Here is a 14,638-nt window from a genome sequence, read left to right as displayed (position 1 = left end):
TATATATACACATACACACATATACCTGTACACGCATACACATATATATAAATATATATACATATTTACATATATACATACATATATACATACATACATGCATACATGCCACAGAGAAAGAGAAAAAACACATAATACATAGGGGATGAAAACGACACAGCTAAGAGAATAGAATTACAGAGATAACACTGCTCTATCGATCAAATATCTCTTCTAATTAATGATTCCTTTCATATTGATTATTCTATAAGTTCCGTTTTCACACATGAAATACATTAAGGATGAAGCGAGAGACATTGTCCAACCCAAGTGTCATTACTTTTGATGTTAAATAAAAAATACATAATTAATCAGCGTTTTTCTCTTTGGATCTCCATTATTAGATAGAATGTCATTCGGATATTGAGAATTATGAGGATGTTGATAATAAATTAGAAATGAGTTATAATTTCTTTAAGATTAATTGTGTTTATTTATTCTTACCTAAGGTTTATGAATACCTATTAATTTATTATTCTACATTAGTAACTGTCCAGTTCATTTGTTCAATTTGCCTTCTGGATTTGTGTAAAGCCTTTTTGCGCAACCTTGTGATGTGTTTCTTCAATTTTCCTGAATCTTTTAATTCTTCATACTGAGTTATTAGATCAAGAACTTTCTTCTCCGCTATAATTAAGATATAGAATATATAAGCGTGAGATAATTATAAATTAATATCGTTTATGATGTCGGAATAAAAGAAAAAGGTACTTACATTTCTTTTTGAAAGAATGTTTTTGTCCAGATTTGAGAGCATTTATTATTGACTTCTTCTCTTCAATCCTCTTCTTTTCTTTCATGTTCTTTCTCTTTTGTTCTCTCAATTGATTTTCCAATCGTTGAATAAGATATTTGATCTTTTTTATCTCTTTCGGATCAGCTGTCTTTCGTAGCTCGCTTTTTAAAGTAATTAAATTGTTCTCCTTTATATCGTTAATAAAACTGTATGCGTTTTTAAATGCTTTTTCATTAAAGTCACCGCATAGATTATCAAAACGTGGATCTCTGGGTATACGCTTTTTAACCTGAATTATTTCCTTAAATCTTGGCACTTGCCTTTTCGTTGGCATTTCTCTTGGTCTATTTTTGTTTTCTCGATTGAAAACAACTTCCTTTTTCTTACGACTACCAAATACGGTTTCATTGTACACCTTTGTACCAAGTTTCTCTTTTAATTTTTGTAAATCCTCGAAACTCATATGTGACAATTCCTCACGAATTTCATCCTACGATTCGTCGATTATAAGGAAAGAAAAAGAAATTAATAATAAAAAAGAAAAAGAAAACGAAATTGATATATATTATAAGAAACATAACCTCAAATAATACATTTTAATTTTCTACGATAAAAAAAAAGATATCGAAACAATTTGAATACGTTTAAAGAAGCATCTTACTTGATCCTTATCATTGTCCAAAAATTCATAATCTTCTGCACTCATTTTAAATACAAATAAATAAAATAATAAACAATTATCATTTATGAGAAACAATCGCGGTTCGTATAAATACGAAAATGTTTTCTTTGTGAAAGAAATCTGTATTACCGATTGAACAGCAATTTCGTAAGATAAGATTAGCTGCATTCAAGATGGCTCATCATGTCTCTTTTTAGGTTAATAATTTAGAGTTTTAAAATTTTAATAATAAATAGTTAAAATTATCTCATATCTCATATATATATATATATATATATAAATGTTATTAAGGCTGTTCATCAATTTATTAATTACTGTCAATCAATTTCATTGACACAATGACAGTATGAACAAAATATAAATTATAAGTGTAAAAACATGGAACACTATTCATTCATCATGTGTTTATCGTATCAGTGTATAATAATAAACAACCGAATTAGTATGGATTAGGTTAGGTAGGTAGATTAGTAATGTGAAATATACAGAGATTTTTCACACTCTTATATATTTATATCTTTTTTTTTGATATTATTTGTTGTGTTCCTTACAGTGATCTAAGCTAAATCAAAATTAGTATTTATATAGAAGTATATAAACTTTTACAATATATAAGAAATATATAAAAACATTATATACTTGTAGTTGCTTATCAATGTGAAATATACAATTTTATTATGGTAGTACAATGAATTTGGAAAAAAAATTAAAAAAGATTTTTTTTCCAATTTTTTGTATAATGGATTTATGTATAATAAATTCTCCATCATAGATATATAAAATTTACTTTCTTTTGGTTTTAGATATTGTTTCTACTATTGTATATCTAAGCACCCATTAATAAATTTAAAAAGAAAAAACAATTTTTAATTTCATCCTTTGGCCTATATGTCATTAGAATCTTTATTACCTAATCATAGACATGAATACCTATATGCACAAAACCACAATATATAAAAGTAAGTATTAAAGTGATAATATACATTATTGGCTAAAAGGCAATTAGTTTTTTCAACTTGAATTTTAATTGTCATTGTAAAAAGAATTAAATTAGTTGGTTACAAGTATTTGTTTACCACGATAAAAAGAAAATTAATAGAAGTATTCAACCTTGAACCAATGCATTACATATTTATAAGATTGATTTAATTATTTATGGTTTATTAATCCTATTTTATATTGTATAAGACATATATATATATATATATATATAGCACTTATATGTTGAATACACACTATATATACATATATATAGTGTGTATTTTTCGTATTGGACATATTCAATAGCAATTAACATGTACTTTTTAGTGCTCTATATAAATAAGTTCATCTTTAAGAGGTTTTAATTAATTTTTAATTAATATATAAAAAGGTGAATATTAATTCTTACGAATTGTATTTTGAATACACACATCACACACGCATATAACATTCTTAAATTTTGTCTAGTCTGTATACAGTGTACACTTAAAACATTTTAATTCAATATTATTCGGTTGGCAACTAAGTGATTGCGGATTTTGACATCCGCAATGACTTAGTTGCCAAGTGGCAACTAAATGATTGCGGTTCCAGTCTTCCGCAATGACTTAGTTGCCAAGTGGCAACTAAGTGATTGCGGATCCAGTCTTCCGCAATGACTTAGTTGCCAAGTGGCAACTAAGTGATTGCGGATCCAGTCTCCCGCAATGACTTAGTTGCCAAGTGGCAACTAAGTGATTGCGGATCCAGTCTCCCGCAATGACTTAGTTGCCAAGTGGCAACTAAGTGATTGCGGGTCCAGTCTCCCGCAATGACTTAGTTGCCAAGTGGCAACTAAGTGATTGCGGATCCAGTCTCCCGCAATGACTTAGTTGCCAAGTGGCAACTAAGTGATTGCGGATCCAGTCTCCCGCAATGACTTAGTTGCCAAGTGGCAACTAAGTGATTGCGGATCCAGTCTCCCGCAATGACTTAGTTGCCAAGTGGCAACTAAGTGATTGCGGATCCAGTCTCCCGCAATGACTTAGTTGCCAAGTGGCAACTAAGTGATTGCGGATCCAGTCTCCCGCAATGACTTAGTTGCCAAGTGGCAACTAAGTGATTGCGGATCCAGTCTCCCGCAATGACTTAGTTGCCAAGTGGCAACTAAGTGATTGCGGTTCCAGTCTTCCGCAATGACTTAGTTGCCAAGTGGCAACTAAGTGATTGCGGATCCAGTCTTCCGCAATGACTTAGTTGCCAAGTGGCAACTAAGTGATTGCGGATCCAGTCTTCCGCAATGACTTAGTTGCCAAGCGGCAACTAAATGATTGCGGTGTTGGCAACTAAGTGATTGCGGTATTGGCAACTTATTTTTTATTAGGGGACCGAAAAGTAATGTCGCTTTTAGGAAACGACATTACTTTCCGGTCCATAATCAGGTGGACCGAAAAGTAATGTCGCTTTTAAGAAACGACATTACTTTCCGGTCTCTATTAGGTGGACCGAAAAGTAATGTCGCTTTTAGGAAACGACATTACTTTCCGGTCCATAATCAGGTGGACCGAAAAGTAATGTCGCTTTTAGGAAACGACATTACTTTCCGGTCCATAATCAGGTGGACCGAAAAGTAATGTCGCTTTTAGGAAACGACACTACTTTCCGGTCCATAATCAGGTGGACCGAAAAGTAATGTCGCTTTAAGGAAACGACACTACTTTCCGGTCCATAATCAGGTGGACCGAAAAGTAATGTCGCTTTAAGGAAACGACACTACTTTCCGGTCCATAATCAGGTGGACCGAAAAGTAACGTCGCTTTTAAGAAACGACATTACTTTCCGGTCTCTAATCAGGTGGACCGAAAAGTAATGTCGCTTTTAGGAAACGACACTACTTTCCGGTCTCTAATCAGGTGGACCGAAAAGTAATGTCGCTTTAAGAAAACGACACTACTTTCCGGTCTCTAATCAGGTGGACCGAAAAGTAATGTCGCTTTAAGGAAACGACATTACTTTCCGGTCCCTAATCAGGGAGAGTTTTTTTAAAGCGACATTACTTTCCGGTCCTTATAATATTGAGTTGGCAACTAAGTGATTGCTGATTTTGTGCAATCACTTTCTGCAATCACTTAGTTGCCAACTCAATATATAATATAAAGTTACAAGACAGATTTTTAACTAATTAACTACTCTTTTATATTTATTATTTATTGAATTTAGAAAATATTAAGAGGCATAGAGAAGAATAAATATATATATATATACATTAATTATTTTGTGATCTTTATAATGTTGCTAAGAATATGCCATTGTTTAAATATTAGTTAATTATTAATTTATATTACTGGTACATTGTTTTAATGGAAGTATAATAATCTTATTTAACTATTATTCCCTTAATTTTATAGAAATAAGAAATGTATTACTTATAAAAGATAAAGTTATAGATTTAATTTGATTTAACTTTGAAGAAAAAGAAAAAAAAAGTGAAAAATATACGACTCGAATTTATTAAATAAAATTGTAAAATAACAAATAAACTTACTCGTGTACGTGATACTATCTGATTACCTTGGTAGACTTCCTTGTATTCTCGTTTCATTTTTTTATCCACTTTAATTCAATACACTTTCAGGAAACCTCACACAATTGCCACATCTTTTACGTTTTGTAACTATGACTTTATAATATTGATCTTAATTTCATAAGAATAATGTTATTAATTCGATTGAACTTTAGAAAAGAAAAAATAATAATAATTTATAACTCGACTTTAGATACAAAATTAAAACGAAATTGAGTATTATTGAATCATAGAAAAAAAAAAGAAAATGCAAAAAATTTATTACTCAATAATAAAAATGTATAAAATATGAAATAATTCTATTCACGTAAGCATCACAATTTTTCAAATCTAAATTCTCTTACACTCATCACCATAAATGTTTTTAGATCGACGATACTGTAAAATTCAAATATTACTAAGAGCAAGGTTTATATCGTACGCTATGGTCTATAGTATTTAGGACAGATAGTATGTAACTTATTTTTTTAAGAAATTAATTCGATGACAATTAAAAAATTAATTTATTATAGGTCGATCGATATTCCAATATATGTATGTATATATTATAATTGTATTGTCGAATGTATATATTAGAATAGAATTTATGTATACATATATATATATATATAAATCCTATTTTTCGTTTATTTCTTTTCATATTTCAAATTTTTCATCCTTTCCTTTGAAAAAGTATTGCCAACCATTTTCAGTAACTTGCGAGTCGAAACAATTTCTATATATATTTTACTCATTAATCTTTCAATACCTTCATATGTTTGTATAAAAATTGTAAACAAATTTTCTATATGAAAAGAAAAAAGAAAGAAATAAATACACGTACGACGCATACAAAAGGGATATAAATTAAATGAAAATTTTCGTCAATTGTTTTAATAAATTATATGTTCTTTTGACTCACGATGTAATGAAGAAGGTGAAGCTATGAAATGTACCGGGGCAACATTGCATACAAATGCGAAGATTTATTTCAATCAATGAGATAAGTAAATAGCTTAAAAAATTATTTTCATGATATCAATAAATATAATGATTTTTTGCTTCTTTTCTTTTTTTTGCTTTAATTAAATATATATATATATATGTATGTATGTATGTATGTATGTATACATTTATTACAGCGTAGGATTATTTGCAATGACGTAATGCGCATGCGCGCCGCGAATTATTCAACTGTTTTACCGGTGACAAGACGCCATTTTGTATTCTCATACGACCAGTTCGACACGGGATCTGTATCGTCCTCGTTAATTACAGGTAATTAGTAAGATTTTTTTAATTTCAATCTATCCTTTATACATCAATCGATTTCTTTAAACACGTTTTATGCGAATCGACAATATCGAGTTATAGAATCGTTGCGTTTAAGAGATATTCGCGAAAATAAAATCGGCTATTTGACGCGCGTGTAGTGATATAGATGGTGATGGGTGAAGGGGGAATGAGGAACTATCGCGTTGTCTTCTTTTTTCAAACTTTCTGCCTTTATTTTCATTATATCGAAATTTATTTCGTCCTTTAACGATGCCTCCTATTAATAATCTTTCGTCAAGTAATCGTTCCTGATCATTTTTCGTATTATAATTCGATTTTCGTGTTATACATTTATATATATATATATGTATTTACACATATATATTATATATATATATATATGTATATTACGTATTATTTAATTTCATAATGTGCTAATACTTTCAATGCTAATATTTTCAGATTTATCAAGGACGAGCAACAAATACGAGAGGTCATTTGTAGCTGTGGTAAGTTTTTCCATTTCCTTTTTTGTTAATGATATTAAATGAGACGTAATAAACAGAGAGAGAGAGAGAGAGAGAGAGAGAGAGAGAGAAGAAAAAGAGTGAAAGAAAGAAAGTAAGAGAGAGAGAGAGAGAGAAAGAGAGAGAGACAGAGTATACGCATATAAATAACTAGTGGACTGTGAATTTCGAGGAATTTTATTGCTCGAGAATTTCCAGGAATATATTCGGTTGAGATCGTGACATAAAGAAAAGAAAAGAAAAAAAAAAAAAAAAAGAAAAAGAAAAGAAAATACAATCGAGCATCAGACTTCTTAAAGGACATAGAAACATATTTTTCAATTTTAAAGAATATTAAAGCTTTAATAAATCTACGAAAGGATCGATTATTATTCTTTGAAATAGTTATGTATTTTATAATAGAATATATTATAATATCTTTTTATTTAATATACGTATTTTTATCATGCGTGTTATTTATTAAATTACTGTCCATTAGAGATTTATGTGTATAGAAATTTTGTATTATTTTCAAGCTTTTCCTGGATAGATGGAAGTATAGATTATATTTCTGATGCTGGAACTCTTCATCGTTCATATAAATATTAACTCTCTCTCTCTCTCTCTCTCTCTCTCTCTCTCTCTCTCTCTCTCTTTCTCTCTCTTTCTCTCTCTATATATATATATATGTAATTTTTGTGTTAATTTTTGTTGAAATACTTCCTCAATAATTTTTATCATACATATATGTATATATATGTATATAATTGGTTCTTTTTTTTTTCTATTGTTACTATAAATACCAAATGAAATTTCGTTTTTCTTCTTTTCAGATGATCATTGCAAACGCGCGCGAGACAATGAATAAATCGTGTGTTGCATCGTTTAAATGAAATCCAAAAAAAGAAAATAATAGAATAAATAAATAAATAAATAAATAAATAAATAAATAAAATCACGCGAGAATAGAGTCAGTGTTTGTTCGTTAATTAAAATTTGTACGGGTTTTCTCGTGAATTAAATTAATTGTTAGGCGTTTGAATTATTTGTACTCCAGTTGGCTGCGTGCAATGCAGTCGTAAATAGAGTCAGTGTTTGCTCGTATAAAGTTTTGTTAATCATTTTTTAACAGTCACACAGACTGTTTTTTCACACACACAGAGTAAAAATTCGTGAATTAGATTCAGTGTTCGTCCAGCAATTAATAAATAATTATTCGCGCGTTAGAGTCGGTGCATCATGGAAGATAATCAAAAAACTACTATACTTTCATTAGAAGAGAATATTTGTAAGTAAACATTTAAATATCATAGTCAATTATAATTATACAACTTATTTGATTATAATAAAATTAATCAAAAATTTTCATTTTTTTTTTGTTTCTAGTATTTATTTTCAAGATAATCAATTTCATCAAGTAAATCCTATTAAGATATCAACTAATCGACGCTTGCAATCTACTTCTGTCGAGTTTCGGAGTGTTTTGGAGCCATCAGAGAACTTCTTAAGTAGTGAGTAATCTAAAAAAAAAAATTTTTAATCCTTCTAGTGTGCGTTAATATCATGCCGAGGACGAAGGGTCCGTAAAAATTACGGCACGAATTATATTAATTGTAATTTTGTTTGAATAAATTATTATTGACGAGTACGCGAGTAAATTCGATATTTCGAATAATTACTCGCTAGTAATATAGTACATATATACGTATATATTTTTTTTCGATTATTTTTAAAATGTTTATTTTTAAATATTAGACCTCAGGATAATAGATTTATTTCATTTCATCGATTGTAGAGTCGTTTAATTAAACATTGCAATTAATCGTCATTAAAGTATTGTTCGTATTCGTTCGCGATATTGATTTCAGAAATCGGACATTTCTTTTACTCGATTTTGTTCATGGAAAAAAAAAAAAAAGAGAAATAATTCAGCGCGTTTTTAATTCTTTTTCTTCTTCTTTTTTTTTTTTTTTTCAAACGTTATATCAACTTATGTACAAATATATAGATATATCAAATGACATTACATATTATATATTTATAATGAAGAAATGCATTTGAAAGTTTTTTAATTAAAATTTATTTATCATATATTTAATCTATCTGATTAAATTTGTCCTTCGTATACGTTTATAATATATTTTCTTCGCGATTGGTTCTTATCAATTGATATTTTCTTCTCTACGTTATTTAATAAATATTAGATGTTTAGACATAGATATAATAAGCTACAAGACATTCCAAGAATGATTATTGAGGTTATTGATAAAGAACAAAGAACAATCTTTAAAAACGATTGGGATTTTATCTTAAAATCAATCATTCCGATTCAATAGATAGAAATCGTACACATGCGCACGAGCTTTTTTTTTTTTTTTTTATTTTTTATTATCTTTTTTGAAAATTTGTGTATTATCTTTTGGTTTTTCTTTGTTCTTTCTTTTTTTTTTTTTTTCTTTTTTCTTTTGTCTTTCTTCCTTTTTTACATGTACACGTAGAAAGGTAAAACGAAGATTTGGGATTGTTTTGCAAAGAATTCAAAATACGTCGGGTGAGATCTGTGTTTCAAGGTCAAATTCAAAGATTCTCGTAGGTTAGTATATCGAATGTGAGCGAAAGTGAGCGCGTTTATGAAGGATAAAAAGAGAGAGAAAAAAATAAAAGTAAAACTCGAGAAAGCAAAAGTGTTTGATAGCGAGAAAGAGAGAGGAAGAGAGATGTTTCTTCGGTTCGGACAAAATTGAAAGTGAAATTTAAAGCTTTCGAAAACTGATCTCGTACACAGTGAGAATCTCGTGTACTTTATTACTTTGTATGGGTGTGTGTATGTGCGTGCGCGCGCGTACGTGTGTACAAGTCGTACGTTTTCTTTTCTTTCCCCCACTTTTTTCTCTCTTTTAAGATGCCTACGTTTTTTCTTTCTTTTTTGTCTTTTGTTCTTTTCTTTTTTTCTTTTTTTTTTTTTTTCTTTTTTCGTTTTTTTTCGTCGAAAATAAAATCGTTATCGTATTTTGAAGCCAAAAATTTCGATAAGGATGATCAATAAAAATGGATAGGATCGTTGTTAGAATTCTCAGATCGATAATAATATTCAATTCGTATTTGTCGAAATGAATCAACGAAATTTAACGTTTTGGATTTTCCTTTCGATCATTGTTACATACTGTAATGGAAATTTTACGGGGGACATTGGATTTTCGTCAGAATTATTGCCAGTGAAAAATTCTATGATCATTGGGTGAGAGATTTATTAGAAATTTATTAGTTATAGTATTTATTTTATCGCGTTGTTTATTTTATTTTATATATCTTTTTTCTGTTTTTTTTATTTGTCTTTTTTTTTTTTCGCATTAAAAATTTTTAATTTCTCCAATGTCTAGCGAATATTCGAACTTCGAATCAGGCAAAGTGAATGTAAACAATATTTTCGATGAGATCTTGCCAAAAATTCTTGACTTCCTGGTTAAAAGGGGGGTGGAACCGGTTAACCTTCCAAATTACATTGGAAATGTTATAAATTTGGTACGTAATCGTTTAAATAAATTAATTAATTAATTAAAAAAAAGATTAACAAAATAAAAAAAAAAAAAAAATAGAAAAACAGAGGGAAAAGAAAAGATTATATATACTCGTTATTCGTTTAATATTATTTTAGCCGGGAATTTTCAATGGGAAGATCAATTTGCGAAATGGATTTCTACACCATATAACGAATGTGAAACAATCGAAGAATACAATGATGCAATACAAATATAAGCGTCTTCTATTCGATGTATCTTTGAGATGGCAATTATTGGATGTAAGAATTATTCTACGTGAAAGAAAGAGAGAAAAAAAAAATAGATAAAGAAATCTTTTTTCTTTTTTTTTTCTCTTCATTATTGCGATAACAAATTCGAAATAACTAAGGATATTATTTTTGCAGTTTAATTACGACTACGATTTAATATATTTATTTATGAAGAAACGAGGAGAGGTTTACGGACTTATTGAAGATACTGATTTCGATGTTTCGTTCGAAATAGATCTCAATAAATACGAAATGATACTTCACGGTATAAGGATCCATAGAATCGAGTAATTATCATTTTTTTGTTTTCTAATATTTATTATTCTTATTATTTCCAATTTAGGTTAAATGTAATTGTTAAAAAGTATCAACAATGCAACGCAAGAATAGGATCAGTATAAGCAAATCAATTATCGACTAATTAAAAGATACTTAAAATATAATAAATCCGTAGTTAAAAGAACGATTAAAGATAAGATAATAATTCTTTTCTTCCTTCTATTCAGCATATTCTAGTTTGATAAATTAATGGAGCCATTAGATAAATTGAAATTTACAATCTTTACGAATAATAGTAATCAGCAAATTATTATTATTATTATTATTATTATTATTATTATTATTATTATTATTATTATTAAAAAATAAAATAAATATTCTAATCACTTAACACCTGATATGATCGAACTTACGTTTGATAAGGAATTATATTGAACGCTTTAATTTGTCTCGATGTATTTTTTTGGAGTATCTTGCGTTGTATCAAAATATTCTATCTTTGATATCATTTTTTAAGAAACGTTTTAACACTTTAATCTTAACGTTTTATATAAGAAAAAGAAATGTGCATATGTGTGTGTGCGTACATGCATGTATATTACTACATGTAAAAAATTCTTTTCTTTCAGCTCATTCAGTATGACAGTCCACAGTAATAAATTAGATCCAGTGATGAATATATTAACTTCTGTCATAACGCGCTTTTTCCAAAATCGTATAATAAAATTGCTCGAAGAAAACAGTATAAAGACTCTTCAGGTTTTTATCGATGAAATGAATAAAAGAATTAAGAAGACAAATTATAAAGTCAAGAACTTAATCGGTTCGTTTTAAAAAAAAGAATAGAAGAGAAGAAAAGAGAAAGAAGGAAGGAAGGAAGAAAGGAAGAAAGAAAGGAAAAAGTAAAAGAAAATAAGAAAGGGAGAAAGAACAAATGGGAACTCGAGGTAAAACGTAATAGTTTTCTTTTTTTTTTTTTTTTTTCCTCCAGTCACGCGAACTTTATTTGGTCTCTCGGAATAGAAATGAAATGTAAATCTACTTGAGTATGATCGATATCTAACTATCGTAATTAATGGAACGAGCTGTTACAACTTCTTTTTTTCCCTTTTTCTTCCTTTCTTCTTCCTTCCTTTTAAATTCTGATTCAAATTATAGAGTTTTTTCCTTTTGTTTTTTTAATCTTAATACGACAGTGAACGAGAATAAAAATTATGATATATATATAGTTAAAAATAGGACGATCATTTTGTGATGAAAAATAGTTAAAGCTAATTCTTATTACAAATTTAGATAAGATTTATATATAATTTATATAAATATATATATAAAATTGCATTTACCGCATCATTTTCAATTGATATATATATATATATATATATATATATATATATATATCAGTTTTCAATGAAATGAAATCTACGTTTAAGGATTGTGTAATAATAAGATATTCATGTACATATGAAATCGAGATTATCCATCTTGAAATATTATTATTACGAGAATATACCAATATATCTTAATATGTTAGATATATAGATATATATTATATTATCTCATCTCATCATATTACGTTAGTATACAAGTCATCTTCGAGCATGGTCGTTTCATGTTGAAAGTTATGCCCCCAATGTAATCCCGGAAACCTATCGTGTGTTGAATTTATAAAATTGTCATCTAAGTTTCTCTCTCTTTCTCTCTCTCTCTCTCTCTCTCTCTATATATATATATATATATATATATATATATATATATATATATATATACGTAATTCTGTATAGATAGTTGGAATATTTATTTCTAACAACGACTTTACGCCTATGTCTTGTGGAAATCATATAACATTTAATAAATTTTATCGAATTTTTCGTACTAATATCGAACAACTTACTATGAATATTTATTGTTCCTTTTTTTTTTCTTTTCGAAGTTTTTGAATCGAACTAAATAGTAATATATCTTGTCATCTATCGAAATTACCTTAACCTACCGTTATACAGAATATGAACCTATATATATATTTATATACAGGATGTCCAAGAAGCATAGGATCAAATATTACGTATTACTGAAATCAAATAAATAGAGAAAGTTTATATAAACTTATGCCGAAGAAAATGCTTTATTGAAAAGATTTATAATTTTTAAAGAGATTTATAATTTATTGTCGCAGTTATAAGAAATGTTTGAAAATTCCTCCTTCCTGGAAGAATATAGACTTCCTACATTCGTCGAATTAATTATTGCCAAATTCAAATATTCCAACTATATTGGAAATAATAATAAATGGATTTTGAATTACATTTCAAAAGTTCATCTTCCGGTTCTATAATTTATCTTTAATAAATCAATTTCTTGTCGTGTGAAACGATAAAAAAAGAAGTCCAAGAGCTTTAAGTCAGATGATCTAGAAAATAAGATCCAACTAAATCATTGGCCGATCATTTATTCGACGAATGAAAATAAATCATATGTATCTTTAAAAGCATATATCTTTTTTAATAAAAGCATCATAAGTTTGTATGAAACTTTTTTGTATGATCGATTTGATCACCAGCAATACGTAATATAACTTTAGTCTCATCCTTTCTGAACACCCTATATATATATATATATATATGAATGCACTTGGAAGCAGAGTCTGGTGCAACGATGATTGAACAATCTGCATAGAGATGGCTCCATGAAAATCCATGAACGTCCGATGCTCGAGGGATTTTCCCGAGACGTACTGTAATCTTGTTTATACGAAGTACTGATCGATAGAAGCTGCCGGATACGAGGAGGAACTCGGCCGTGAAGTGGTCCATTTTGTTAGCATGTACATATGTAAATGTAACGTGAGAGTTTTTAACGGTAATACCTGTTAGCGGTTGTAGATTTTCGATTTAAAAATAAAAATAAAAAAAAAAGGGAAAATAAAAAAATAAAGATAAAAACCAATCTGGTAAGGTTTAATCCAATCGAATTGCCACTTTTGCGAGAGCAAATATTTTTATGTTCGAAAAAGATTTAAAAAAAAAAAAAAAAAAACAAGAAAAAAAAATTAGAGAAAAAAGTATTAAAACGTAGCATTGACGTATACGAGAGAGAGGGGGAGATAGTGAAACGAACGAGGATTTATTTATTTAAATTGGCATATATAACGAAACACGCTTTTTGAATTAACACACCGCAGGATTTCTCATTGATTTAATTCAATTCGATTCGATTCGATCAGATTCGATTTGATTTGAAATACGTTTACTATTTGTAAACTGGTACATACGCAAAAGGTTCAATATCGATAGAGTCGATAGGTCTGACACAGATCATCGACCATTTATGCATGTCCGTTCGTTCGTTTGACACGAAGTACTAATTACATCGTAATTAAGTACTCCGGCAAATGCTAGCTAACTATACCCGGGTGAAGGGAAAAATCGATTCCGCAACTGATTCCGACTAAACTGCTCCGATGTTTCGTGTCCATTACGATTCGGTAGTTTGTTTATATAAATATTATACATATTTTATATGTATATACATATTCTATGTATATACATATACATTTCGTAATATAATATGGTTTATATACCTAAACATTATTCTGTTGATTGTTAATTAAGATCGATAGGTACGTTTTTAAAGTGAACAAGTTATTGCATTTCGAACGAATGATTAATGAAGGTAAAAAAGAAAGAAAGAAAAATAAAAGAAAAAAAAAAAAAAAGAAAAAAGAAGAAGACAAGAAGAAAAAGATAAGAAGAAAAAACGTTCATTAAATATCGATTGGTGTTGGCCGTAATAAGAAAAACAAAAAAGAAAT

The 14,638-nt window shown here is 28.6% G+C and overlaps 2 protein-coding genes and 1 long non-coding RNA gene across 5 annotated transcripts in view; 2 read left to right on the top strand and 1 right to left on the bottom strand.

The window, feature by feature from the left end:
* LOC124428684 (ribosomal RNA processing protein 36 homolog) overlaps positions 1–1,628 on the bottom strand; it is a 2,215-nt gene extending 587 nt beyond the window's left edge. Inside the window, exons 1-3 of the mRNA XM_046973030.1 lie at positions 1,437–1,628; positions 755–1,265; positions 1–666 (exon numbers count right to left, since the gene is read on the bottom strand). The exon at positions 1–666 is cut by the window's left edge and continues 587 nt beyond it. Of these exons, the coding sequence (XP_046828986.1) occupies positions 512–666; positions 755–1,265; positions 1,437–1,625 (855 nt within the window). The 5' untranslated portion in view covers positions 1,626–1,628 and the 3' untranslated portion in view covers positions 1–511. The remainder of the gene's footprint in view (positions 667–754; positions 1,266–1,436) is intronic.
* Positions 1,629–1,775: 147 nt separating this feature from the next.
* Positions 1,776–2,320, top strand: LOC124428685. Its single transcript, XR_006943255.1, has 2 exons — positions 1,776–1,915; positions 2,261–2,320. It is a non-coding gene; the product is annotated as an uncharacterized LOC124428685 (long non-coding RNA).
* Positions 2,321–3,986: 1,666 nt separating this feature from the next.
* On the top strand, positions 3,987–12,168 carry LOC124428727. Of its 3 annotated transcripts, none has more exons than XM_046973122.1 (7): positions 3,987–6,258; positions 6,718–6,764; positions 7,595–9,999; positions 10,142–10,283; positions 10,417–10,560; positions 10,687–10,838; positions 11,460–12,168. In XM_046973122.1, exons 3-7 carry the CDS (start codon positions 9,872–9,874, stop codon positions 11,662–11,664), a joined length of 771 nt encoding a protein of 256 aa, XP_046829078.1. In that variant the 5' UTR covers positions 3,987–6,258; positions 6,718–6,764; positions 7,595–9,871; the 3' UTR covers positions 11,665–12,168. The 3 variants fall into 3 exon arrangements, with proteins under 3 accessions (XP_046829078.1, XP_046829079.1, XP_046829076.1); XM_046973123.1 differs by having other exon boundaries at positions 3,987–6,764; positions 7,595–8,049; positions 8,148–9,999; XM_046973120.1 differs by having other exon boundaries at positions 3,987–6,764.
* The last annotated feature ends 2,470 nt before the right edge of the window (positions 12,169–14,638 follow it).

Source organism: Vespa crabro, chromosome 13, assembly GCF_910589235.1.
Source record: "Vespa crabro chromosome 13, iyVesCrab1.2, whole genome shotgun sequence".
Classification (NCBI taxonomy): domain Eukaryota; kingdom Metazoa; phylum Arthropoda; class Insecta; order Hymenoptera; family Vespidae; genus Vespa; species Vespa crabro.
The sequence above is the reverse complement of the archived record's forward strand: the minus strand, read 5'-3'. Positions and strand labels throughout refer to the sequence as shown.

Coding starts and splice junctions, on each gene's coding strand:
- LOC124428727 (XM_046973122.1), top strand. CDS start 9,872: ATGAATCAACGAAATTTAACGTTTTGGATTTTCCTTTCGATCATTGTT. Junction 10,000..10,141: donor AAAAATTCTATGATCATTGG/GTGAGAGATTTA, acceptor TCCAATGTCTAG/CGAATATTCGAACTTCGAAT. Junction 10,839..11,459: donor ATAAGGATCCATAGAATCGA/GTAATTATCATT, acceptor CTTTTCTTTCAG/CTCATTCAGTATGACAGTCC.